The following is a 24,457-nucleotide window of genomic DNA, read 5'->3' on the forward strand; positions in this document are numbered from 1 at the left end:
TTGTTCAGAGGGGGATTGCCATTGCCTTCCCCTGAGGCTGAGAGTATGTGACTTGACCTAAACACCTTAAAGGCATCTGATCTTGGAAGCGAAGCAGAGTCAGCCCTGGTTTGCTTGGATGGGAAACAGCTGGTGCTGTAGATATACTTTAGAAGACGGAACTGACAAAACCACCTCTAAGGAAACCCTACAAAATGTCTGGGGTTGCCATAAGTCCAAAGGCAACTGGAAAGGACCCACAAAGGTCAGATTGGAAGCTGTCACTTCTCAGCAGACCCAATAAAATATTAATTGAGGGATTTGTGTTCAGAGGCAGCTAGCCTGAAAGTGTATTTGGCAACAGAAATAGCGACTAATCCCTTGATAATAAGCAGATTCCTAATTGCCAAATTACCAGAGGGATCCCTCTCAGCCCTGGCTTAATTATTATCCAACTCTAGGCAGGTATGCGGCTGCTCTCCTGCAAGGCAACATCTCTCTCTTCACCTGGAAGAAGCCGAAAAACCAGCTTGCTCCAGGTAGGCTCTTTCTTTGCAGAATCAACATTCAAGGAAAATGCTTGTTTGCAAGGCTTTTGGCGGCAGAGGATTAAGGAGAGCCTTCTCTCCTTAGGATTGGAAAGCCAAACAGCCTTAGAGGAGCTTGCAGGCCAAGGAGTTGGGATTAATGGTCTGCATCCTGGTTTCGTCTCCATCCACGCCCCTTTTGTCAATAAAGGAGCCAGGGCAGCTAGAAGGGCAGGAGGCAGAAAGGAAGCCAAAGGCAGGCCCAGGTTGACTTTAATTGGCATTGATTTCAATTAATTAGCATTATCCTTGAGGCTGGGGAGAAGTGTGCCACTGAATTCAGATTGCCTGCAGATACTAGCGATTCCATCAGAGGTTATTAGCTTAGAGGATGATAGGAGATGCAGTCCAACAGCCTCTGGAAAGAGACATTATTCCCATATTGGTTTTTTAATAGGCTGGCTTTGCAGTTCCTCCAGAATGAAGATGCTGGAGTGTAGGATATGAGAAGCGCAAGTGAGAGGCTTTCCAGGTTTCTTCCAAGGGTCATTTTGTGCCGGACGTTTATTGGTGGCTGACGATGGAGCAGGAGGTACCTTGGGCAAGAAGTCACACTCTCTCAGCCTCAGAGGATGGCAATGGCAAACCCCTCTTTGAAGAAGCTTGCCAAGAAACCCCCATGATAGGTTCACCTTGAGATTGCCATCCTTTGGGAATGACTTGAAGGCATACAAACAACCACAAACCCAGCAGAGAAGGCCTCCAGATGTCCTCCTTTTCCGGAACGCATCCTCTATGTCAACCTTCTGTTCAGGAGGAATCTCAAGATGCCCTCCATTCAGGGTCACCAGATGTTCTCCTTTCCCAGGACATGTCCTACGTTCCAGAACAAATGCCAAAGCATCCTCCATTTTGAGCATGGCTAACAAGCATGGGTTTACATTTCTATGCGCGTTTTGAGCTTTGCTTTGCAGTGAGGACAGCCCCTGCCATTTGCTCCAATGGGTCTACTCTGGAGCCTCCTGAGTAAGAAGGAAGCCACAGGGAGCAGACTCCAGATTGTCCTCAGGAATGAGGACACGTTTGCAAATGTTATTCAGCCCAAACTTCATTTGCATACGCACATGATTTGGATGCTTTGCTAATAGCATCCCAGTGACATCAGCCAAGGACACAGTGCGAATCCCATCATCCCTGCGACCCAAGGCACAGCTCCTGTTTGCCAACAGCTACCATGATCGGAAAGTTAAACATTGGGGTGTTCCTGGTGATGGTGGTGGGGCCCAATGGGGGGAAGGATGGATTTGGGGGCCCAGGTTTGAGTCCCCTTCCAACTCTAGGATTCTAGGTCTTCCTGCATGGCACAATAAGGTTGGATTGGATGACCCTTGGGGTCTCTTCCAACTCTAGGATTGTATGAGTGCTGGACTGAGGACGCTGAGGGACTCGGGTTCCCATGTCTTGGAGGAGTCTCCTTCCTTGGAGATCTTTAAAGAGGGGCTGGAGGGCCAGCTGTCCCAGGGAGAGCTTTGGGTGCGAGTTCCTGCATGGCAGAAGGGGGTTGGACTGGGTGGCCTTTGAGGATCTCTTCCAATTCTAGGATCCTATGCATTCCTGCATGGCAGAAGGGGGTTGTTCTGGATGCCCCCCCTTTCGGGGGGATCCCTTCCAGAATCTAGGACCTCTAAGTTCGGACTTGAGCCCGGAGCAGATTCCTGAGCCGGAGTCCTTCCTTGGGAATGGGAGGGGAAGGAGGAGGAGGAAGAGGAGGCGGAGGAAGGCGGAGGTCCATCCCCATCTCTCTCTTTCTCAGTCTCTCTCGTTCAGTCTCTCTTTCAATCTCCGTTCGGCCAGAGGCTCCTGGACGGGAGGCAAGTGCGGACGGAGCGCTCCAGACCCGCTTCTGGCGCTGGTTCTGCCCCCGATGGGCCCCTTGGGGCGACCCCCAGGACCCTTCCTCTTCCTCCTCCTGATGCTGATGCTAAGGCTGGGTGAGTGGTCCACTTTGGGGAGGGGGACTGCAGGGCCCAGCATCCCCTCCAGCTCCAGAGAGGAGCCTGCAGGGACCAGGGACCCTCTGCAGGAGACCCCTAAAGTCAGTGGGGCTGATCAGGGGGTCCACTCGGGTGGGCACTGGGTTCAAAAGATGCAGGGATGATGGAGGCTCCTTCTTTGGAGGCTATCTTTAAGCAGAGGCTGGATGGCCATCTGTCAAAATGGGGCTGCTTTGATGAAGAGTTCCTGCATGGCAGAATAAAAGGGTTGGACTGGAATATGGGAACTCTAGGATTCTATGATTCCATGTCTTTGAGCAGAGGCTGGAGGGCTATCTGTTGGATTTGCTTTGATTGGGAGTTCCTGCATGGCAGAAGAATGGGGTCCCATGGGATGGCCCTTGGGGTGTCTTCCACCTTCTATATAGGTTCTATGGAGACAGGGTTCCAGGCTAATGGTGGTTAGTAGCCCCCAACTCAAAGGCAATGGGTCCCCTCCAGTTCAGCAGCAGAGACAGTTGCTTTGGAGCCAGACAAAACCTGGAGTGGATTCAGTTTGCCCACTGACACGGCAGCCACCACTCTTCCAGGTTTTTCCAAGCTCTTTCTCTCCTACAAGTGCAACTTCTGCACCCAACTCCTGGTTTCCAAAGAGGTTGCTGTGTGTGCAATGGCAATAAGAGCCCTACGCCTTGAGAGAGAGAGTTTGTTTATTCACTTATATAAGTTGGGACCTGTGGAACTCAAATCCCAGCAGCCCCTGGCTCTACCATTTGGGGCTTGTAGTCCAAAACAAGATCCCTAACTTTTCCAAACTGTGCAATTGGAGGAGTGTGCTCCGTCTTTCCTCCCCGTTGTTGCTCTGGAAAGCCGCACTGAATAATGCTTCTTCTGGTGGCTCATTTTAAGGGCAGAAAGGTTGTTCTGGGCCCTCGGGTCTCTAATCTCTTTCCCAATAAGTCAGGCTGAGCAGCAGGCGCCAGCCAAGGAAAGGAAAACTACACGGACCAACGAGGAAAGTGGAAATTACACAATGAGGAAAGCAGTAGTAGGAGAGAGGTGACCTGGGCCGGGGAGTCCATAAAAGCATTGCCAGATAAAAACAGGCGTTCTCATTGCAATGGCAAGACCAAGATCACCTTGGCTGGCTCTCAACTGCCTCGCTATCAATGTTTTTTATGGAGGAGGGATGGGAAATCCACCCAGCGCTGCCTCCATTGATACGGATAGCTTTTAGTTTGAGTTAAAGGAAGCCAAGGTGGCAACTCCAACCTTTGAAATTAACTCTGTGCAAAATGGTCAGTCAAAGAGGGACGAAAGCGGTGGGAATGTCTGTGCAGACGCATCTTGCAAAGTGTGTTGTGTTGCGGTGGGTCCTGATCCGAATGCTTGGTCTCCCTCTTTGCAGCATCGGCATCAATGGCAGGAGAGGAAGGGGCAGGAGGTGCCTTTGGAGACGCTCCACGGCGGAGCCGGAGAGGGGTCCTTCAGTTGGCGGGTGCCATCTTCTGCGCCACGGGCCGGACCCCACTAGCCTACCTGCGCTACGGGTGCTACTGTGGCCTGGGAGGAAGCGGATGGCCCCGGGACAAAGTGGACTGGTAAGATGGCCTCCATCCACAAGGAGCCAAAGTATGGCTTCCTTTGGGCATGCAAAGGGATGCCCTTGTTGCACCTTTGGGACTCACCTGTGCTGCAAGGTCCCTTGGTGCACTGATGCTCCAGACTAACAGGGCGATGGGTCCAAATCCAGCCCCCTTTGGACATGACCTCCATTCCCCTGACGCTTTGCAAAATAATAATAATAAGCAACAGACCAACACAGAGATTAAGATGTAAATCGCTTCCTCCCTATATAGACCCCACTCGCTTCCATGCCAGCGTTCTCTGAAGATGCCAGCCACAGATGCTGGTGAAACGTCAGGAATAAATTCTTCCACATAGTCCAAAGAAATCCACAAACAGTCACCATCATAATATTTAGTTCTTACCCAATATTTCTAAGCAGGAATGCATATTCTGGACCGTGCCGAAATGGCCATAAAGACATGAGAATAGACTGGCATCTCTTAACATGAACGGATAGCTAAGCTCTATTACTGGGTGAGCCTAAGGCTGCATTTTCTTTTCCTTTGCAAATTTAAAACGTTATCTAAGAGGAAGAAGAAACAGACTTTCTTTAAGGCTGGCTCATTTCTGCGTCTGAATGTGCCTTGCTGCAACTAAAATAATCCTATTCTTTAAAATGCCAGGCTGGCCCTTTGCGTGAGTAAAGAAACCACATCCTTTAAACTGCTTTTAGAATGAAAAAACCTCAAAATGCAGATAAGTGTGGGATAAGTGTTGTGAGAAAGTGTATTTTAAGCTTTGGGAAAACAAAACCATAGTTTGGGGGACGGAGACGATAGCTTTAATTGTGACCTTTGGAGGCTGGATGGGAGAAGGGTGGCCATCTCTGGCCCTTTGTTTGCCCACTGAACCTTGGCTTACCTTTTGCCCCAGTTTTGGGCCATTGCAACCTGGGCTGGCCGGGGAACCTTCCTGTGTTTACAAGGCTGGGCGTGGGCCACTTGGCATCCTTCCTCTGAGGTTGGCACCGCCGGCACGCCTCCGTCGCTCTTGCAAAATGGGAGCAGAAACTAGTCCGCTTGGATGGGTGGCCTTTTTCCCTGCCTTGGAGCTTTTGGCCACTGGCCGGCAGCCAAGGGATTCTTGTTCCTAACTGTCTCTGAGGAAATAGCCGTGCCAGTCCCTTGCAAGGGTCACATGTGCCCAAGCAACAACAGAAGGAAAGATAAACTAGAACAGGTGGCAGCAGTTTGCTTTTGCCTGAGTCGACTGGGAAGATCCTTCCCATTCCTCTCCTCTCCCCATTGCTGAGCCAATTCATTGCAAACTACTTTTGCACATAGAACCTGGTTTGCAGCAATGGAAGTAGCTGTGCAGATGGAAACAGATGGACACATGTGCCCAAATCCATTCATGCGGCATAGTGGCTTGAAAGTGCTGGACTATGACTCTTGAGGCCAGGGTTCAAATCCCTGCATAGCCGTGGAAACCCACTGGGTGACCTTAGGCAAGTCACTCTCTCTCACCCTCAGAAGAAAGGAATGGCAAACCTCTTCTGTTTGCCAAGAAAACCCTCTGTTAGGGTTGCCATAAGTCAGCTATGACTTGGAGGCACACAACAACAACAACAACAACTCCACAAAGAGGTCCACCAAGGGGAGCTACCTTGCTTCATTTTGCTCTCCTTGGTCCCAAGGGGAAGGAAGGCTGGGGGGCCGCAAAAGACCCCCCAAAAGGCAAGAGAGGGACCCAGGGCCTTGCTGCTCCCTGCCTCCTCTTCCTCCCCTTTGGACCTGCCCTGCCAGCTGGATACAATGGGACAGATTATGGGAAGAGTTCATGAACGTGGGCTAATGAAGGCAGGCATTAATGGGATAATTGCATACTTTGCCGAACTGCACCCGTCTTGACAGTTCATGTTGTCGGTCGGGAAGATTGCATCAAGTTTTGCTAAGTATGTACAGTATGCATTGATCCCCATGGGAGGGGGGGATGGAATTGAATTGCGACCCATGACACTCCTTTGGGGTAAAGGCAAGAGTCGGCGGTTTCCAGCAGGGATGAATGGGCACAGGTGTCCTTTTCACAGACTGGGAACTGAGTCCAAGAGCTCCCTTGCCAAAACTGTGGACACTCTGTACTTAGAAGCCAAAGTATGGAGGACATTTTGGCTTGGTTATCAGTTGGTAGGGAAGGGAAAGAGACTACCTGGTACCCCTGATGTTTCATATTTTAAAAAACCTAATCCTCCCCATTGGCCATGCTGCTAGGAAACATAGTCTGGAATATCAGCCCAGCACCAAGTGGCCTAGCAGGAATACCCTATTTCCAACCATGATTTCCATAATCCCCATTGGCATGCTGATGGGAAATGTAGTCTGGAATATCTGCCTAGCAACATGTGGCCTAGCAGGAGCTTGGAATACCCTCTTTCAGACCACAGCTCCCATAATCCCCATTGGCCATGCTGGGAATTGCACTCCAGCCTGGCTACCTATCTCCCTTTGCAAGGGTTTTGCAGGGAGACAATGAGCCAATGGTCTAAATAATGCAACCCATCTCTCAGGGGAAGGCCTTCCTTTGTGATCCCTGGCAGTTTGAGGAATGATCCCTGGGCAGCCAAATACAAAACCTCCTCTCTTGGCAGGTGCTGCTTCCGCCACGACTGCTGCTACGCCAAAGCGGAGAAGGAAGGCTGCGGCCCCAAAACGGGCAGCTACACCTGGGAGTGCCAGGACAACAAGGCCAAGTGCGGTGAGTTATCCTTGGGCAGCTGCTGCCAGGCAGATGGGCATCTGAAGATTTGGGCAAAAGGATTGGCCCAAGTGCCACAAAAGCGGTCTGACATTACCCCACACCTCTCCTGTAAACTCATTATTCAACGCCTCTCCTGTAAACACAGCACCAAACAACAGTCAAAAGCTGGTCTCAGATACAGCAAAAGAACACTATAAATTACTTCTTGGTCGCCCCCGGGTCGTACTTCTGGCTGGAAATGCAACCCTGTGTCCTATGGGGGTGGAGGGTTGGGGGGACCATCATGGTGCCCCCCCGTCTTGCACCATCTGCCGTGGCTTCCTTTCCCCTGAGCCTCTCGCTTTCTCTTTGCAGAAGACACAGACAAGACAGAGGACAAGTGCCAGAAGATGGCGTGCGAATGCGACCAAGAAGCAGCCCAGTGCTTGGCCAAAGCCCCCTACGACTCTAAGTACGTCTTCTGGCCAGTGACGCTCTGTGGGACCCACAACCCCGAATGCGAAGATGATTAGGACGGACGGCGGTGGCAGGGAAGGCGGGCGGGCAGGAGTACCTTTTGCAGATATGGGACATTGGGAGAAAGAGAGAAGGGACACTCTCCCAGGGAGACCACACATCTCTCTGGGACAAGATGGGGAGCTGCATAGATGTTTCTGCCCAACCTCAGCTCCTGGTGAAGTCCAGTTGTTCTTTAAAAAGAGGGGATTTCAAGGGCCTTCTTCCTGCCAACAGAGAGGCCTGGCCCTTCTATCCAAGCCACAACCTCCACACTTCCATCCTCGATGTCTCCCATTTCAATATTAGCAAGTGAGCCCTCCTCCTCCTCCTCAGGCTTCCTCCACGAAGGGCTGCTTTGGAGCTATTTGCCATCAAGTCAACTTTGTCTTATGGTGACCCTCCGAATGACCCTCCGACCCGGCTGTCCAGAGCCCTAGCTCAGGCCTTACAAAATCAGGGCAGGAGCCATTGTGGCTTCCTTGGCGGAAGCAATCCTCCTGGAAGGCAGCCTTCCTCTCCTCCTCCCGCTTTCCTCTTTCCCCAGCATCATCCTCTTTTCCAAAGAGTCACACCGTGTTGTGATATGTGCAAAGTGCAATAACCTCACCTTGTTATTTGTTGACAAGCAGACTCTGACTCATAGCAAGCCTCCAAATGGGAGACTCCAAGGGTCCCCAGCCCTGCTCAGGTCTTCCAAAGCCAGCCTCCATGGCTTTCTCAATCCACTGCCTTCCATATCATTGAGCAGCATCCAACTGAGGGATGCAGGATGTTTACAGCCATCTTTGTGTGCCTTCCGCACCCAGGCCAGGATTTCTCTTGGACCAGTTTCCAGCAGATGGTGGAAAACGTGGTTCCCTGGCAGAACGACTCAGAACCACTTCATGCCACTGAGGTTAACTGGGAAAGTTAAAACTAAAAGCAACAGCCAAAGCAAATTTGCAGAGCGTTACAAGGAAATGTTACAGGAGGGAAGTGTGCAATATAAACATTTATGCTCAGCTTACGTCAACAACAGGGTTTCTCCTAAAGGTTGCCACACGGCTTTGGTACCGTGAACAGGACTCTGGGCTCAGGTCAAGGTGGTCTGGCCACAAATCCCCATTCGGCCAAACCTGTGGTCAGCCATCTTTGCTCGAGTCTTGTCTACCTCACAGGGCTGTTGTGAGGAAAGCGACAGGAGAGGCAGGAAAAGAGCGATGTACGATTTAAAAGAAAACCAGAACTCATAAATATTAGGAAAAAAATCTCTCTTTTTTAATTCTTAAAAATGTTCATATGCAAATCAGAAGATTGATACAAACGCAGAGTCAAGGTTTCATTTTCTATAGGGATGCTGTTATTTAAAACAAATGTCATCTTGGATTTGGCATAATTTCAACCAATGGCAACACCAGTGGCTTTTTTTATAGCTATGTATACAAAAACCGCCACAACGTCAGAATTGGTCTTTACATGCAGGACATTCTAGGCTTTAAAAAGGGTTTCTTTGTGGTTGGCAAGGAGACTGAGGAAATGAATACAACAACAGAAGCAGACTCACATTCACACACAAAATGATGGAGGGAAGGAGAACCTGAATCAGGTCAGAAGCCCCTTTTAGAAAGGGCAAATACACAACAGACAAGTGCTTGAACTCAGAGCGAACCACAAACATGGACCGAGGGAAGTGAGGAAGAGCCAGACTCCCGCCATTTTATCATGTTTCCCACACGATGCTCCCGCTGTCGTACACTGAAAGCAAAACACAAAATCCGTGCCTCTGGCGAGCCCAAACGCCACTGTCTTGGTTGCCACAAGAAATCACAGCTCTCTGAGAAAAGTGCTTACCTCCATCAGACACAGTCCTTGCCACTTCAAAGAAAAGACTTGCCAAAAACAGCAGGTGTGCCATTAAATTAAACCCCCTTCTCTTTCCCTCCGAAATCAGCATGAGTTTTATTTCCACAGGAAGAAAGGGAAAAGAAAAAGAAGTGGCGTTTTTGTGCCTCTGGGTTTCAAAGAGGGAGGGATCCTGAGCCCCCCATCAAAGGACCTGCGTCTCCAAGCGCCGGACCTCCTTCACCACGAGGTCAATGTTTATGACAGGGTTAAAGTACAGGGCCCAGTAGAAGAGGCAGTTGCAGACAAACTGAGGAATAACGGGCCAGAAAATGGCCATCAGGAATCCCTGGGTCAACACTTTCCAGAAATGGCTCCACATCCGGTGAGGGATCGTCCTGGAAGGAGGGAAACAGAGCAGATGAAATGCCCAACGGATCCATCTCTCTCGTATAAATCTGCAAGGCAATATATAGCTAAAGCTCCTTACAACAACAACAACATAATAATAGGATTTATTTATATGCCGCCCAATCACTGGGAATCCGGGCAGCTTACAACAGAAGGGATAATAGACGGTTCCCTGCCCTCAGGCTTACAGTCTAAAAAGGCACGACACAAAAGGAGAAGGGAATGGTGATGGGAAAGGGGATCAGGTCCAGCATTCTTCTAGGCTCTTCTTCTTCTGGTGGAGCTGCCACACCTCAGGCAATGCAAGTACAGCCATTGCCCAGATGTAACACAACATTGTGGTTGTTGCTTCAAGTCATTTCTTACTCACAGCAACCCTAAGGCTAACCTTTCCCAGGGTTTTCTTGGGAAGAGCTATTCAGAGGCTGACTTTCCCAAGGGTTTCCATGACTGTATGGAGATCTGAACCCTCATCTCCCAACCTGACACCATGCTGGCCCTCAAAGGCGTTCTGGGCCAGATTGATTTCAGAGAGGGTTTGCCAGCATTGCCCTCCTCTGACTAAAGTTGTACCATGGGTATCCATGACTGAGCAAGGATCTTAGCCCTGATTTCCAGAGTCCTAGTCCAACATTCAGACCACCACACCATACCATACTCCTTGCTTTACAGAAACAGGCAGGGAGGCTCACTCCAGGGAAGTAAACAAGGAACAATGCATAGGTACATTCAGTACATGTTGTTCTCTTTCATTTCAGCAGAAAGAGTAAGAAATAATACCCGAAGGGGCAGCAACCAGGTTATCTGTTGCAGTAAAACCAAGAAATATCTTCTTAAAATGCCTTGAGGAGGTAACTCTGCTGTGCCCACTAACCACAAAAGCAAACAAGTTTCTGAAGGCAAGAGGGAGGGAAGGAGGGAGGCACTCACTTCAGCTCCCTCCTTGACCACAGCCTCCAGAAGGAGAAGAGCTCTAGCACTGAGAGCAGCATGGCGTTGACAATGATGAAGCGAGAGGTCCAGTAATGCACCGCCAGCCAGTCCCAGGCGAACTCGGCCACCAGCTGGTAGGGCAGGAAGAGGTATTTGATGGAGAACTCTTGCCACTGTTTCCACGCCGGCTCCTTCAAGTCCTGCGGAAAGAGCGCTGGTCAGGGAAAAGTGGGGCGAGGCAGAATTCCAGCAGCTGATTACTGCGTTTGTCTCCACGATCAGACATTACGACTTGGTAGCATTTCTTATGCCTTAGTAATTTGGTAAGTGTATTGTGATATAGTTGTATGTTTTGGGTTTTTAGAGAGGAGGCAATGGTGAATTTGTTTCTATGGATGCCAGCAAGTGGTTGCAATGGAGCTATTATGCCCTGCTTTGCTACTCTGCCTGTTTCCAAACACTCACCAGCAGCTTGGCGATGATGTCTTCAAACTCCTCCTCTTGCACAGGGCAGATGGTGTGGATGAAGGGGAGGAAGACGTCAGTGTAGTCAAACAGGTAGAGGTACAGCATAGTAAGCCGCGGGGAGCTCTTCAAGGCATAGAGGAGGAAGAGGGATTTCCCGGGATGGACAGCCTGGAAGGCGACAGGAAAGAGCGCCCTGAATTAATCTAAACATAGAGAGGCAAAGAACGCCCACAGGCAGGAGGACAAGCAAATGCAAGAGGCCTTTGTTTCTTCCCCCATGGCTTCTCATGAACAAAGAGCTCACTAGGCAGAGATCTGTCAGATCCTCCAAAGGTCTCAGTAGCGGAGGTAATCATTCCATATGGGGACATAGCCAGACTCTTCTGTTTTCAATCAGGTATGGAATGGCTGGAAGTGGCAGTGGCTAAATGATGAATTGAGTGGGTTTTCAGCCACTGCAGAAGATGGACTTAGACCTTTGTATGTCACTAACAGGATGTGAGCCATGTGCTCCTGGCAAGAAGGGGCTTCTCCTCACCCCACACCCACCTTGTACTCCCAAAGGTTCTGTGGCGGTTTGACCCCCAGCGTCTTCACACGTTCCAGCTCCATGAGGATGGCTTTTCTGTGGCTGCTGTTCTCCACATGGTAAGGAGCCTTGGAAAAGTCCTCATCCGTGAGCGTTAGGAGGAGCCTGTGAGATAAGATGCTCCTGTTATGGGGGAACAATGCTTCCCAATGGGTGGCCAAGCTGCGCTGAGCTACCAAGGCTAGGCACCACTGAGACCAGGGAGAATTATGCACAAGGAGCCACAGACGCCCCCATCAAAAGCAAGGCGTCTCCGTCTACTCTAGAGCTGGAACAAGCTCCTAGCAAGACAGCTAGCCAAGGGGAGAGGAGCTATGGCCAACAGGCAAACTAACGGATTGAGACTTACTTGGGACACAAACCACTTTTCCCCCAATGTCCTTATCACCTGAGGGACACAAAATCTTTGATAAGCATGATGCGGTTGAGAACGCAGCCTGTCTGTCTCTCTCTCTTGGCATCACCAACAGACTCCTGCTCACCTTCCATTGACTCTCTCGAGTAAAAACCTCTCCTTGTAGAGGGAAGTCCAAGGTCCCAGTTGCTCCAGCCAGTGGACCACCTCCTCAGCCGTCCACTTGGCAACAGGCTTGTGGACCAGGAGATCATCTTCCAACTCCCGGCTGCTCCAGTGATAGCCAAGTAAAACCACCTAGAAAGCAGTCAAGAGGGTCTGGGTCAAGAAGGCACACAGAGAGGGAGAACAAGGAGGTTGTGGTAATCCCTAGGATGGGCCAGAGGAAAGCTATGGACTAGCACCAAGAACCTGGCTTTTGAGTCTAATTTGTGGGAGAAAGGGAGGATACAGAACAGAATAAAACAAACAAATGCCTGGGTTTAAATCCTGAATGCTACCAAGGACACTCACAGGAGTAACCCTGCAGTTACCCCAACAGAATGGCACACAGGGCTGCTGGAAGAACTCTGAACAGTGGCTGAATGGCATGAAAATATGGGCACACAGAATGTCAGAAACACTTGTGTGCTCCACAGCTGAAGTGAGCAGCATGCGCTTCATCCATAGGGCCAATTCTCAGCCACCATTTTGCTCAGCTCTGGGTTAGGGCCCTCACTGTCTCTGCTCCTTCCTCTGACCCAACAAGCCAGACATTCTGGAGAGAAAGAAGCCACTTGCAAGGATAGAGAAGGCCGACAAAATCAGGTCAAACAGCTGGCTGCCATGATCCATCCATCCCTTTATTTTTGTACTTCCCCTCCCCAGAAAGGGACTCAGGTGGCTTACAAAAGACAGAAAATGATAATAAAAATGATGGGTTCTTTTTTTAGCTTTCTTTCTCAGGGGAAAGTCCTTTGAAGGTCTAAAAGGTTGATTCAAGGGGCCCCTTAACCAGGTTAGATCTGCTAAGTCGACCAGTCTTCAAAAAGCCGTGTTCAGAAAAAGGCCCTTGGCTCAATGCAGGCGTAATGTCTTTAAGAAGGATGCTGGGGATGAGACACGTACCGCAACACACGTCAACGCCGTCAGGACCCCAGAGAAAAACCCCCCTCCTCGAGGAATGATCCTCCCTGTGTTGGGCGCTGCAGGCGTCTGCTCCGTCCCATATTTCTGGAAGGCGGTGAGGCTGTCGGACGCATCTGGGTTTTGCTGGATGTCCTCTTTGCGCTGCTTAGTGGCATCTGGAAACAGCTTCTCAATGGCATCCCTAAACCAAGAGGTAAGAGCTGTTTTTTTCAAGATGTCTTTGGACTGATGTGGTAATTATTATTATTATTATAGCAGCTAATTATGCAAGGCTAAATGACCAGCCTCTATCATGGCTTTCACTCTGGTGCCCATCAGCCCCAGCCAGCCTAGCCAATAGGAACACTAGTTCAGCAACAACTGAAGGACCCAGAGCTGTCAACCCTGAGGACAAGAAAGGAAGATTGAACCAACACTGGCATGCCACAATGAGAGCGAAGGGCAACTAGAACATTTCAGCCAGGGCCAAACATGATCCAAGCAATGGTGAGGCATGCTGGGAATTGAAGTCCAACAATGTCTGAAGGGCCACATGAGACCTTCCCGATTACAGCTGGGGATGAGTGAGAGGGATGGGAACTCTACAACCGTCTATGGAGGTCTTTAAGCAGAGGCTGGATGGCCATCTGTTGGGGATGCTTTGATTGTGAGTTCCTGCATGGCAGAATGGGATTGGACTAGATCAGGGCCCTTTTTGGGGTCTCTTCCAACTCTATGATCCTAAGGGAGGAAGCTCCAAAACCATCACAAGAAAGTAAGCAGACTATATTTGTTTATTGGCTGCCTATTGGTTTCTGGGCCCAGTACAAGGTGTTGGTTATCACCTTTAAAGCCCTAAATGGCTTGGGTCCAAGCTATCTCAGGGACCGTCTCCTCCCGTACAATCCTCCCCGCGCTCTCCGCTCCTCTGGGAGGAATTTGCTGCAGCTTTCAAAATCTAGACTTGCGGCTACCTCTCAGAGGGCATTCTCTGTTGTCGCCCCTAAGCTCTGGAATGACCTGCCGGATGAGATCCGTCAGTTGACATCATTAGACAGCTTTAAAAAAGCGGTCAAGAGGGATCTCTTCCGGCAGGCCTTTCCAGATTGACCATCCCGGCCCAGGCTCCCTGATCCCCTCTTTCCTCCCGTGGCCCCATCTTTAGTGATGGTTGAGGATCAACAGAGGGACACCAGGGTTTTTAGTTTGTTTTAATTACATTTTATGTTTTGATATTGTGTTTTTAATCTATCATATTTTTAATACTTTCTTAAGGAGGGGAGGGATTATAATGTTTTTAATTTTATATCTTACTCTTGTTATATTTACTGTTGCCAGCCGCCCGGATTGGTTCGCCACAGGGCGGTATACAAATAAATATTATTGTTGTTGTTATTATTATTATTATTATTATTAGAGCAGCCCAGTCACCTGAGGAGGATGTTAACCTTGGGGAACCCTTCCCACTTTTCCCGGCATTCGGGACACTCGTTCTTCTTGGAGGCCGCCCACCACAAGGCCAGGCAATGCCTGCAGAAGCTGTGCCCACAGTTCAAGGTGGTGGGGTCCACGAGGATGTCGTAGCAGCAATGGCAGGAGAACTCACTGACGGAGATCCACCTGTTGACCCCGGCGGAGGAAGGGTCTGCCGCTTGGCCATCCAGCCTCTCTGGCGGCGATGGTACTCCGGCCTCCATCTTCTCTGCAGGCGCCAAGCAGACAGAGGAAAGCAATTCCCCGGTGGCCTTAAGCCCTGCAGCGCATCATGGCCCCTGCGAAAGAGGAAGAGGAGGTCAGTGGGGTCTCCATGGAGCACAATTGGGGCAAGAACAGAGGAAATGGCCAGGATCCAAAGGCCTGTTTCTGCCGGAGCTCACTGCCTCTCAGTTATTTTATTGCCAACAAGGCAAAGGCATTTCAGATACAAACTGCTTTATAGTTTAAGACAGAAGGAGAGTAAAAAGGCAGCCAAGAGAATCTGCCTGTTCTGTGTCTCCTTGGACACAGAGGCTGAAGTAACAGCAGCGTCAACAACAACAACAACAACAACAACGATGATGATATTATTATTTTATTACTAGTATTGTGTTTTCTTATATCCTGCCTTTCTCCTAATAGGCAGCAATGATAATGAGTTATTATTATTATTATGACAATCATTGTAATTGTTATACTTATTATACGATGATAACAATAACAATAATATAATACATATAATAACATGTGATATTTATATGTTACATATAATAACATATAATGATATATAATATTTATATATTACATATAATAATTAATAATAATAATAGTAATAATAGACACAATGTTTAAAACAAAGTCTTTAAAGGATCGGATGAGGATTTCATACCATTTTAATGGTACTGTTTTTTAAGCACTTTTATCTTTTAACTTCCATTTCGTCCTTTTCGCGAGCGCCGGCCGGGTTTTAAACGCCGCCATCGGCTTAATCCTGTTTTAACGCTCGCTTTTGCGTGTCGTTATTTGGTTTTGTCATTCGCTGTTTTGCGTTTGCCTCAGGCAGCTTTTAATGTCGGTTTAAACCTTGTTCCCTCGGCGCTGCGAAAATTTACGGCGCGTTTTGTGAATAAAGTTCATCATTTAGTTATAAAGTTAAATAATAATAATAATAATAATAATAAAGAAATAATAATAAAAATAAATAATGAAATAATCTAATTAAATAATTAAAATGTTAAAACTTAAAGTTGAATAATAATAACAAGAGTCTGTTTTTACTCGTATTTCCTTAAAAGGGTAACTTTGGAGGCAGGAAGCTGGATTCATCATCGCAATATAAGACTAATGGACTCTCAGCCTGACTTAACAATTAGCCATTTGTAAACAACTAACAATTGCGTTTATTCTCTTTAAAGATAGCAACTTGTCAACTGCCAACAAAAGCAAGGCTTCTCCATTCTTCTTCTCAGCCATTAAGGGCTCAATTCTGCTTAAATGCCAGTAATTCCCAGAATCCCCCGCTTCCTCCTCGAAGGCCCCGAAGGGCCCCGGGGGCCCCTCACCCGGAAGAAGACCGCGGAGGCGCCACTCGGGTCCGTCACAGCTGAGCCGCCGGCCCTCACTTCCGGTCGCGCATGATGCATGCGAGGGAGGCGGTCGCGCATGCGCAGTGCCTTCTACTGGGCCATAAAGGGCGGGGCCAATGCTGAGGCCGCCGCGGGTGACGCTCGGTGGGTGGGGTTTCTGGCGTCTCCGCGGGCGCCATGTTTGAAGCGGGCAGAGGCCAGTTGGGAAATGGGAAGAACAACAGCCCTGCAGTGTGGCCCTGTGTTTTCCTTTTCCCTCCCATTAAGTTTCTTCAGAGACGCTCTTGGGTCTTTATATAATATATATATATATATATATATATATATATATATATAATTTTACTAAATTAACCAGAATTAAATTAACAAAAATTAGAAACAGACAACAAGAAATACTTCCCATTGGTTTAGGAAGCAGAGCTATCCCAGGCCTGGGGCCCAAGGGCGCCTGCATGGGTCCAGGGTCGCCTTGGCCCATTGGGGCCCTAGCAGGGACCCTGTTGTCTCAAGGGCCCAGGGCCCATGGGGCGCATTGCCACAGAGGTGCCAAGGCCCAGTGGCGCATTGGACCAGGGAGCCAAGGGGTGTATAGGGCCCCCAGGGGAGCATTATCCCAGGGACACCTCCACACAGGCCTCTCTTAGCCCTGGGGGAACATGGGCCCAAGGGTATATATGTTGGCCTTGTGGGGCCTTGCCACAGGGGCACATTGGCCCAGTGGGGCATTGCTATAGGGGCCGAGGGGCGTGTGGTCACAGGGCAGCATTGGACCAGGGGCTAAGAAGCAGGGCCCTCCCTCGGTCCATCCGCCTTGGTCCAGGCCTCAGAGGGAGAGAAGGGCTGCTGGACACTTGAGCCATTCCCTTCTCCTTTTGTGTCCTCTCTTTTTAGACTGCAAACCTCAGGGCAGGACACTGTCTAATGAATCATTTGGAAGCCGCTCTGACAGAGCCTTTTTGGCCAAAGTGCGGGGTATAAATACTGTCAAAATAAATAATCGGGGGGCAGGGGTGCCTTTGTTATCCCAGGGGTGCATTGGGCCAGAGTAACAGGGACTCATCGCCCAGGGTCCCAGAGGCACATCTGCCTAGGGACCCATCAGTCCAGGGGTACATGGGCTCAGGGGTGCCTTGAACAAGGGGTGCATTTATCTACCCAGAGGTCAAGGTATGCATTATCCCAGAGGCCCAGGGGTGCCTCGACTTAGGGGTGCATTGGCCCAGAGATTCCTCAGACCAAGGGTCCCAGGGTCCATTGGCCCAGGGGTGTTGGCCCAGGGGTTCAGGAGGGCATTGGTCCTGAGGATGCATTGTTATAGGGGTCCAGAGGTGCATCAGCCCAGAAGGGAGTTGGCCCAGGGGAACAGAGGTGCATCCATGTTGGGGTGCATTAGCCCAGGGGTACCTTGTTCCCAGGCGTGCATTCTCAAAGGCGAATCAGCCAGGGGCGCATCAGTCCCTGTGGAGTTAGCACTCCTCTTAGAATAATTACAAGATCATCATGATAATAATAATAATAATAAGAAGAAGAAGAAGAAGAAGAAGAAGAGGAGGAGGAGGAGGAGGTCAATTTATTGGTCCTTCTATCCTAATTTTGGGGCGCTGGGGCAAATGCCCCGTCCCACGCTCTCCCTTTCCCTTCCCCCAAAATGGGGCTTTTCTTTGGCCGGCACCAGCTTTTGGCCTAAACTTGGCTTCTTGGGAATGCCAGAGGGAAGTCTGTGGATCTCATCTATTCTGAGAACAAACCAGGGTCTCTTTTTAGCTTCTCGGTGGGAGGAAACCGGAGCAGAGGGGGTTGCAATAGCCTTAGCAGGAGCAGCAGTTGCTACTTGACCAACAAGAGGGAGTTCGAAGGGAACTGCCTAGCCAAACCCCAGGCCGCATCTTCCCAATCCTCAGCCCGAGGGAGTGTGACCTGGAAGGTCTATGCCAGCTCTGAGGATGGCAGGGGTCTCCCAACGAAAGCTGGCTGTCCTTTTAATTTTGGCTGCCCTTTGCCTCCAGGAAACCCTTCTCCAGCCGGCTGCGGAGCAAAGAAAGCCGTTTTTTGAAAGGTTTCGGCGACTGGAAGAGCAGGTACATTTTGGTTATTCCCTTGAGATGGGCCCAGAAGGCAGTCCGCACTGGGCAGTGGTCCCTGAGATGACCACAGGTGACCAGATGGACCTTGTCTTCTGGAGCCCAGATAATGCTAACTCAACCTGGAGCAGAAGCAAGCAGTTAAATGAGAAAGTCTCCCAAGCTTATCATTTCAAATATATATATATATATATATATATATATATGCGTATATATTAGAATTAAGATGGGGATTTGCTCTTCTAAGCCACAGAGAACAAAAATGAGTTACAAAAACAAGTCTCCCTTATCCAAAATGTTTGGGACGTGAAGTGTTTTGGAGATTTCCCCCCAATTTTGGAATATTTGCAGATACATCATGAGATGCTTTGCAATGGGACCCACGTCTAAACGGGACATTGATTTATGTTTTGTACACACTTTTGGCCCCTAGCCTGAAGGTCATTTTATACACAGCATTCTTAATAGTATGGTGCACAAAACAACGTTTGTGTTCCCTGAACCGTCAGAAAGCAAAGGTGTCACAATCTCAGCCACCCATGCAGACAATTTGGGAAGATTTTTGGATTTGGGGATGATGGTGTTAAAGTTTGATTGCATTATTTTATCATTTTAGATCTTTTCCTGGAACTGTTCTGTTTAGTCTGTAGTTACTCCAATAAAAAGCATTCTTCCTCCCAAGGAAGGGAGAGTGGAAACCAGACCTAAAAGGCATCCTTGGGTACAGAGACAGAAATATTCTGGCATTCCTTCCATAGGACCGTTGTCTGTTGTTGGGCCGCTGACAGCTGGAAGGAGCCAAGAGGGTCTTAGCCTTGTCTGCAGACGGAGGAGTCGGGGCTTCAAGGGCCCTGAGCCGTCTCCTTCTCTCTGACATCTGGCTATATCAGGCAGGGGTAAATAAAGCCATGGGACCTTTTGGGAAACAGCTGCCTTCTCCAGTCAGAAAGAGCCTCCATCTGCAGCTCCCAAAAGCAGAAGCAGCCTTTCTGGCCTTTGCTGCCCATCCTTTCCCCAACTGTGCTTAAATTCTCCATTTTTTGGCAGGTGAATTTTCCCTCTGGAAAGAAGAGCTGAGGTTGTTCGGACCAAGAGTTTAGGTGAAAGTAATTCCTGCTTGCAACCCCAGCTAACTTAACATTTCCATGTATCCCAGGAGCCTTGGGTTAAATATGGAGACTTGGGGCGGCACCAGAGGAGACCATCTGCTTTTGGCCATCGTGTCTGCGATGCTTACTATACGCACCCATCAAAATATAATGGAAATAAGAGCTGCCGTTCCCAGAGACTGACAGTGACTCATGGGGTCCTGTTTCTCTTCAAGATTTAGTGGGAGTATTTGGTGTTGTGATATTTAACTCCTAGAAAACATCCCTGCCAGGGGAGAGTTTAGCTTGGAGGCACCAACCCAGCAAAGAGAGATACAGTCGGACATCCGTATCCACAGATTCAACCCTACCTGGCTTGAAAAGATTTAAAAAGAAAATCCAAGATGCAAACCTTGGTTTTGCCATTTGACTACCCAGTTATACATAATGGGGCTTTTGAGTGTCTATGGAGTTTCCGCCCAGACTTTAGGAGCTATCCAAGGTGCCCAGTCCTATCCACCTTTTGAATCCCATTTTGGGATACAAACCCCATAAATAAATATTCCCATTCCTTGGACAGCTCCTTTAAAGTTTGGACTGAATCCAGGATGGATGCATACACACCACTAAGGCAGCCAAAAAGTACTACTGCTTCAGAGGTCAATGAGAGCAACATAGGATAAAATGGGCAAGGGGAGACTGACAGGTTGGCAGATTGAGATACAATGGCCAAAATGATGTCGAGTCAGAAATATAGGCAGCACATTAATGGGTGGTAGCGAGTGAAGAAAGATTTCCAGTTACCCCTATAAATAAGGACACTTTGCTGGAGCAATGGTCACAGCCTAAATATAGATGGGTTTACTCATCTGCTCCAAGAAGCCTGATGGGGAAGAGCAAGAAGATATCACCCTACAAGCCCAGCCTGAGATTTCCAAATGCACTTTAGGGGCTATTTAAGCCCAGTTTATGCCAAAGGGAGACCCTTTCCATAGGAAGAATCTGAATTAAACAGGGGCTCCCATGGCCCATAATGTTGAAATAAATCTATCTCCCTGCCACTTTTTATTTATAGTCACTCCAAAAGTCTCCTGGCCCACATTAGCCTCAGAACAGTGGCCCCAATGATTGGGGTGGATCCTGGGAGATATAGTCCAGGAAAAGTAACTTCCCCAAGCTCAGGGGCAGGAGCTTATTTTCAGCATCACATACAGCAACATCCCAAAGTCTAGTCATATTATCCCAGAATATGGAAATGTTCCTTTTTTATTATTACAGCACCCAGGATTCTGGGAGTTATAGTACAAAAAAGAAGCATTTCCAGATTATCACAGTCCAAGGGAACAAAGCTGGGAGGTTTAGTCCATGGTCACAATCCAAGGGGACAAGGCTGGGAATTGCAGTCCAAAAAAGGAAAATTTCCTAATTCTTCATTATCACAGGTCAAAGGACCAAACCTGGGGGATTGTGGGAGTTGTAATCCAAAGAAAGGAGTGGTTCCAAATTCTACATGATCACAGGTGAAGGGAACAAGGGGGCCAGCATTTTCTAAGTTCTAAGACTTCCTGTCCTTTTTCTAGGTTTCTCTCCCCGTATTTCATCCTTCTGCAGAATGGTCTCTTGTAACTTCCTAATTCTGTTTGCTTGCTTTCCTTTCTCTGACCCGCAATTCTTCCCCAGTTCCGCCGGTTCCAGGAGGTCACCCTCCTCCGTCTCCAGGAGATTGCCGGGAATTACAACGTCTCCTACAACATCGATGCCAAATTCGACCAGCTCCTGAGCCGGCAGGACGCCCTGGAAGCCATGGCCAACGTCAGCCACGCTGCCACGGAAGAGGAGTTGCACCAAGTCAAGGCCTGGATGAAGAAGCTGCAGAGCAAAGCCAAAAAGCAGGATTCTGCGATCGCCGCCCTGGAGGACACCTTGCAGGGAAGAAGCCAGGAAGACGAAGCCAAGAAGGAGCAAGAGAAGGCCCTCCTGGCCAATTTGACCCATGAAGTGGCCACTCAGAAAGAGGAGGGCCAGGCCACGTGGACCAAGCTGGAAAGCCTGCAGAAGGTTCTGGAAGGCTTGCAGGATGCCCTCAAGACCCAAGGGAGCAAGATGGATGAGCTGGAGCAACAGATGAAGACGGGTCTTGCCAACAATGAGGTCCTTTTGCCCGGGCACCTGGCCGCAGCCCACCTCCTGAGCCAGGACCACCCCAAGAAGGGTCCGGAGGCAGCGGGTGGACAGCAGCCCACCCTGAAAAAGCTGAGAGCCAAGCACCGGCAAAGGAAGAAGCTGCACCAGGAGAGCATCCGTCTGGTGGCAGCTCAGTCCCAAAAGCAGGAGCTGAAGGATGGGTTCCTTCCAGGCCAGAAGGGCTCCATGCAGGAGACCCCAGCGGACCCAGGGGTGTCCTCTCTGCCAGAAGCACAGGCCCTCAAGCAACCAAGTCTGGCTGTTGAGAAAGGCCCCCAAAAGCAGGAGGCGGCAGGAGCCACTCATAAACCAGGGACAAGTAGGTATCCATGGGTCAGAACTCTGTCCTTGGCCTCTTTCACACTGGATAGATATAGCACTTTGATTCCACTTTAATTGCTATCGCTGCAGACTATGGAATCCTGGGATTTGTACAGTGCGGCCTTGGTATCTGGTCAGGTTTGGTTCCAGGATCCTGGCTGTGGATACCTAAATCTATCGATGCTCAAGTCCCATTAAATCCAATAGAGTTGTTGTTGTTGTTGTTGTTAGCCCTTGGTATCCACTGGGGTTTGATTCCAGGACCTTCAATGGATACCAAAATCTATGGATGCTGAAGTCCAGGATTTTGTAGGATGCATGCATGGTAGTTAAACCAGAATCAAAGTGCAATAATAACTGCAGTATGGAAGGTCCGTAAGAAGTTTTAGCTCGCCTTGTGAGATTATTTCTCTCTCACTTTCTCCTTTTCTCTCGTCTGTCTTTCCTCAGTCTGCAACGTGGGCTCCATGCTGGTCTTCCCCAATGCTTCCACAGAGAACTTTGCCGCCTTCCGGCCGTCCTTCCTCACAGGGCTGTTGGAACTGAGCCTCTGCAGTTGGGTGCGCACCCAGGCCAGATACCTGGGCACGATCCTCTCCTACGCCACCGAGGAGAATGACAACAAGCTGGTGCTCCACGGCCGGGACGCTGCCCCCCGCAACGCCGTCCATTTTGTCATCGGAGACCCTGCGTTCCGGGAGCTGCCCGTGGGACGCATCCTGGACGGGAAGTGGCACCACCTCTGTGTCCTCTGGTCCTCCATCCAGGGGCGCTACTGGTTCTATGTGGACCGGAGGGTGGTCTCCATGGGCTCCCACTTCCGGAAGGGTTATGAGATCCCCCCAGGAGGGTCCCTCATCTTGGGTCAAGAGCAAGATAGCCTCGGTGGTGGGTTCGAACCCTCCGAATCGTTTGTTGGCTTCCTGGCGGGCCTGGCCTTGTGGGATCGCATCCTGGCACCCGGGGAGGTCTCCGGCATCGCAGTCGGAAATGGCCTGCCACGTGGCCCCCTCCTCACCCTGGCCAATGTCTCCGCTCTCCACGGATCGGCGGAGAAAGTGGACTGTGCCTGCCTTGAACACTGCCTTTGATTTCCCCACGCCTGAAAACTGAACCCATGGCCAGGCCCAAATCATTAGTGGGGTCTTTAAACCCTGAAAGGTCTCATGGCAATGGCCCCGCTGAAGGAAGGACTCTATGGCCACAATCCCCAGGAAAGTCAGGCCCATGAAGGAGCAATCTTGGTTGCAAAATACAATTGTATAATAATAGTAGTAATAAAGACCCAGCAGACTGAGAGGTTCAGGCAGTTCGGTGTTGCAGAATCAACTAGCAAAGAGCAGAATGAGGAGAACTCAAGCGCATTGCTGAACACTGTTCATTTCAAATCATATGTATATGTATGTATATATATACACACACATATACATACAGTGGACCCTTGGTATTTGCTGGGCTTTGGTACCAGGACCCCTGTGAATACCAAAATCTGTGGATGCTCAAGTCTTATTATATACAATTATTATTATTATTATTATTACTACTACTAGTAGTAGTACTACAGTGGGCCTTTGGTATCTGCTGGGGTTTGGTTCCCGGAATTTCAGTGGATACCAAAATCCTTGGATGCTCAAGTCCCATTATGCACAATGGGGTATTATTATTATTATTATTATTATTATTATTATTACAGTGGGCCCTTGGTCTCCACGCTTGGTTCCAGGACCCTTGCTGTGGATATTATGTCCCATTCAATTCAGTGCCTAGCAAAATGGTGACCCTTATATAAAACAGCAAAATCAAGGTTTGCTATTTGGGATTTGTACTTTTAAAAATATATTTTCAAGCCACAAATGCTTCAATCCATGGATAAAAATGTCTGTGGATAAGAAGGGCTGACTATATATAATTGGACTCCAATTCCCAGAATCCCCCAGCTAGCTGTGCTCTGCAGGATTCTGGGAGATGGAGTGCAACCCCATCATCCTGCCTCCAAGCTTTGACTTGCAGCATTTTGGGAGCCATTTGCTTTTTTAAAAGTAACTCCTTTCATCTTTGGGAAATAATGCTATTCCTTGCAACAAAAGCGAAACGAACTTGTTTCAGTAACTGCAGCCCTGTTTATCCTTTCCCCTTTTTTGTTGTCGCTGTTTAAAAATAGCAGTTCTTAGGATTTTGTGAGGCAAAAGCGTAAGATGCGGACATTTGCTGGAAACGATGCATTCCTCAAAATGCCAAAAAGCAAGCTTTGGAGATATATAACCCGGGAGAAGGAACGCGATTTTAGTACCTCAATAAAGTAACTCTATTCCTAACCCGTGACTTCATTGCACCCTTATTTTGTCTTGCGTCATGAAGGGAGAAAGACTGCAGGCCTCTTGATCCGGTTTGCTTTCTGGCTTCCCAGAGGTCAGGAGGGAAAGGAGGCCACGCCGACCCTTGAAGGCGGGCCACGTGGCTGGAAAGGAAGAGGCCGGGATGGAAAGACCAGCAGCCACGATGCTGAGGATGATGGGGCATGAGACCCTGAGTCATCCATCTCCTCTATTCTTGCACTGCGTTTTCAAATGTCCTTTTCTGCTGAGTTCTGCTTTTCCTGATTCCTGCCTGCCTTTTGGCAGACTTCCAGGGAGAAGAGGAGTAAGAAATCAGGCTCTAGTGGGCCCTTGGTATCCGCTGGCGTTGGGTTCCAAAATCCACGGATGCTCAAATA

At 49.2% G+C, this 24,457-nt stretch overlaps 3 protein-coding genes across 4 annotated transcripts; 2 read left to right on the top strand and 1 right to left on the bottom strand.

The window, feature by feature from the left end:
- Positions 1–2,430: 2,430 nt before the first annotated feature.
- On the top strand, positions 2,431–8,624 carry PLA2G10 (phospholipase A2 group X). The gene is made up of 4 exons (XM_089540894.1): positions 2,431–2,497; positions 3,909–4,101; positions 6,717–6,823; positions 7,181–8,624. Exons 1-4 carry the CDS (start codon positions 2,431–2,433, stop codon positions 7,336–7,338), a joined length of 525 nt encoding a protein of 174 aa, XP_089397020.1. The 3' UTR covers positions 7,339–8,624.
- LOC149306553 (bifunctional apoptosis regulator-like) lies at positions 8,560–16,126 on the bottom strand. Of its 2 annotated transcripts, XM_089540054.1 has the most exons (9): positions 16,047–16,100; positions 15,374–15,582; positions 14,440–14,780; positions 13,009–13,210; positions 12,029–12,198; positions 11,507–11,651; positions 10,955–11,125; positions 10,487–10,689; positions 8,560–9,543 (listed from the first exon to the last, which is right to left on the bottom strand). In XM_089540054.1, exons 3-9 carry the CDS (start codon positions 14,703–14,705, stop codon positions 9,351–9,353), a joined length of 1,350 nt encoding a protein of 449 aa, XP_089396180.1. In that variant the 5' UTR covers positions 14,706–14,780; positions 15,374–15,582; positions 16,047–16,100; the 3' UTR covers positions 8,560–9,350. The 2 variants fall into 2 exon arrangements, with proteins under 2 accessions (XP_089396180.1, XP_089396179.1); XM_089540053.1 differs by lacking the exon at positions 15,374–15,582 and having other exon boundaries at positions 16,047–16,126.
- Positions 16,127–17,701: 1,575 nt separating this feature from the next.
- LOC149306554 (pentraxin-4-like) lies at positions 17,702–24,046 on the top strand. Its single transcript, XM_089540447.1, has 3 exons — positions 17,702–18,148; positions 20,920–21,742; positions 22,195–24,046. The coding sequence occupies exons 1-3, from the start codon at positions 17,999–18,001 to the stop codon at positions 22,833–22,835; spliced, it is 1,614 nt and encodes a 537-aa protein (XP_089396573.1). The 5' UTR covers positions 17,702–17,998; the 3' UTR covers positions 22,836–24,046.
- The last annotated feature ends 411 nt before the right edge of the window (positions 24,047–24,457 follow it).

This window comes from Sceloporus occidentalis, unplaced genomic scaffold (assembly GCF_023333645.1).
Source record: "Sceloporus occidentalis isolate IW3139 unplaced genomic scaffold, rSceOcc1.0.p SCAF_10, whole genome shotgun sequence".
NCBI classification, from domain to species: Eukaryota; Metazoa; Chordata; class Lepidosauria; order Squamata; family Phrynosomatidae; genus Sceloporus; species Sceloporus occidentalis.

Bases quoted from the DNA above. Each gene is read 5' to 3' on its own strand.
- PLA2G10 (XM_089540894.1), top strand. From the start codon at position 2,431: ATGGGCCCCTTGGGGCGACCCCCAGGACCCTTCCTCTTCCTCCTCCTG. The intron at 2,498-3,908 runs GTGAGTGGTCCA...CCCTCTTTGCAG, and splicing joins GATGCTGATGCTAAGGCTGG to CATCGGCATCAATGGCAGGA. The intron at 6,824-7,180 runs GTGAGTTATCCT...TTCTCTTTGCAG, and splicing joins GGACAACAAGGCCAAGTGCG to AAGACACAGACAAGACAGAG.
- LOC149306553 (XM_089540053.1), bottom strand. From the start codon at position 14,705: ATGGAGGCCGGAGTACCATCGCCGCCAGAGAGGCTGGATGGCCAAGCG. The intron at 11,126-11,506 runs GTGGGTGTGGGG...GTCGCCTTCCAG, and splicing joins AGAACCTTTGGGAGTACAAG to GCTGTCCATCCCGGGAAATC. The intron at 9,544-10,486 runs GTGAGTGCCTCC...CCCTCCTTCCAG, and splicing joins TGGTCAAGGAGGGAGCTGAA to GACGATCCCTCACCGGATGT.
- LOC149306554 (XM_089540447.1), top strand. From the start codon at position 17,999: ATGCCAGCTCTGAGGATGGCAGGGGTCTCCCAACGAAAGCTGGCTGTC. The intron at 18,149-20,919 runs GTACATTTTGGT...ATTCTTCCCCAG, and splicing joins TTCGGCGACTGGAAGAGCAG to TTCCGCCGGTTCCAGGAGGT. The intron at 21,743-22,194 runs GTAGGTATCCAT...GTCTTTCCTCAG, and splicing joins CACTCATAAACCAGGGACAA to TCTGCAACGTGGGCTCCATG.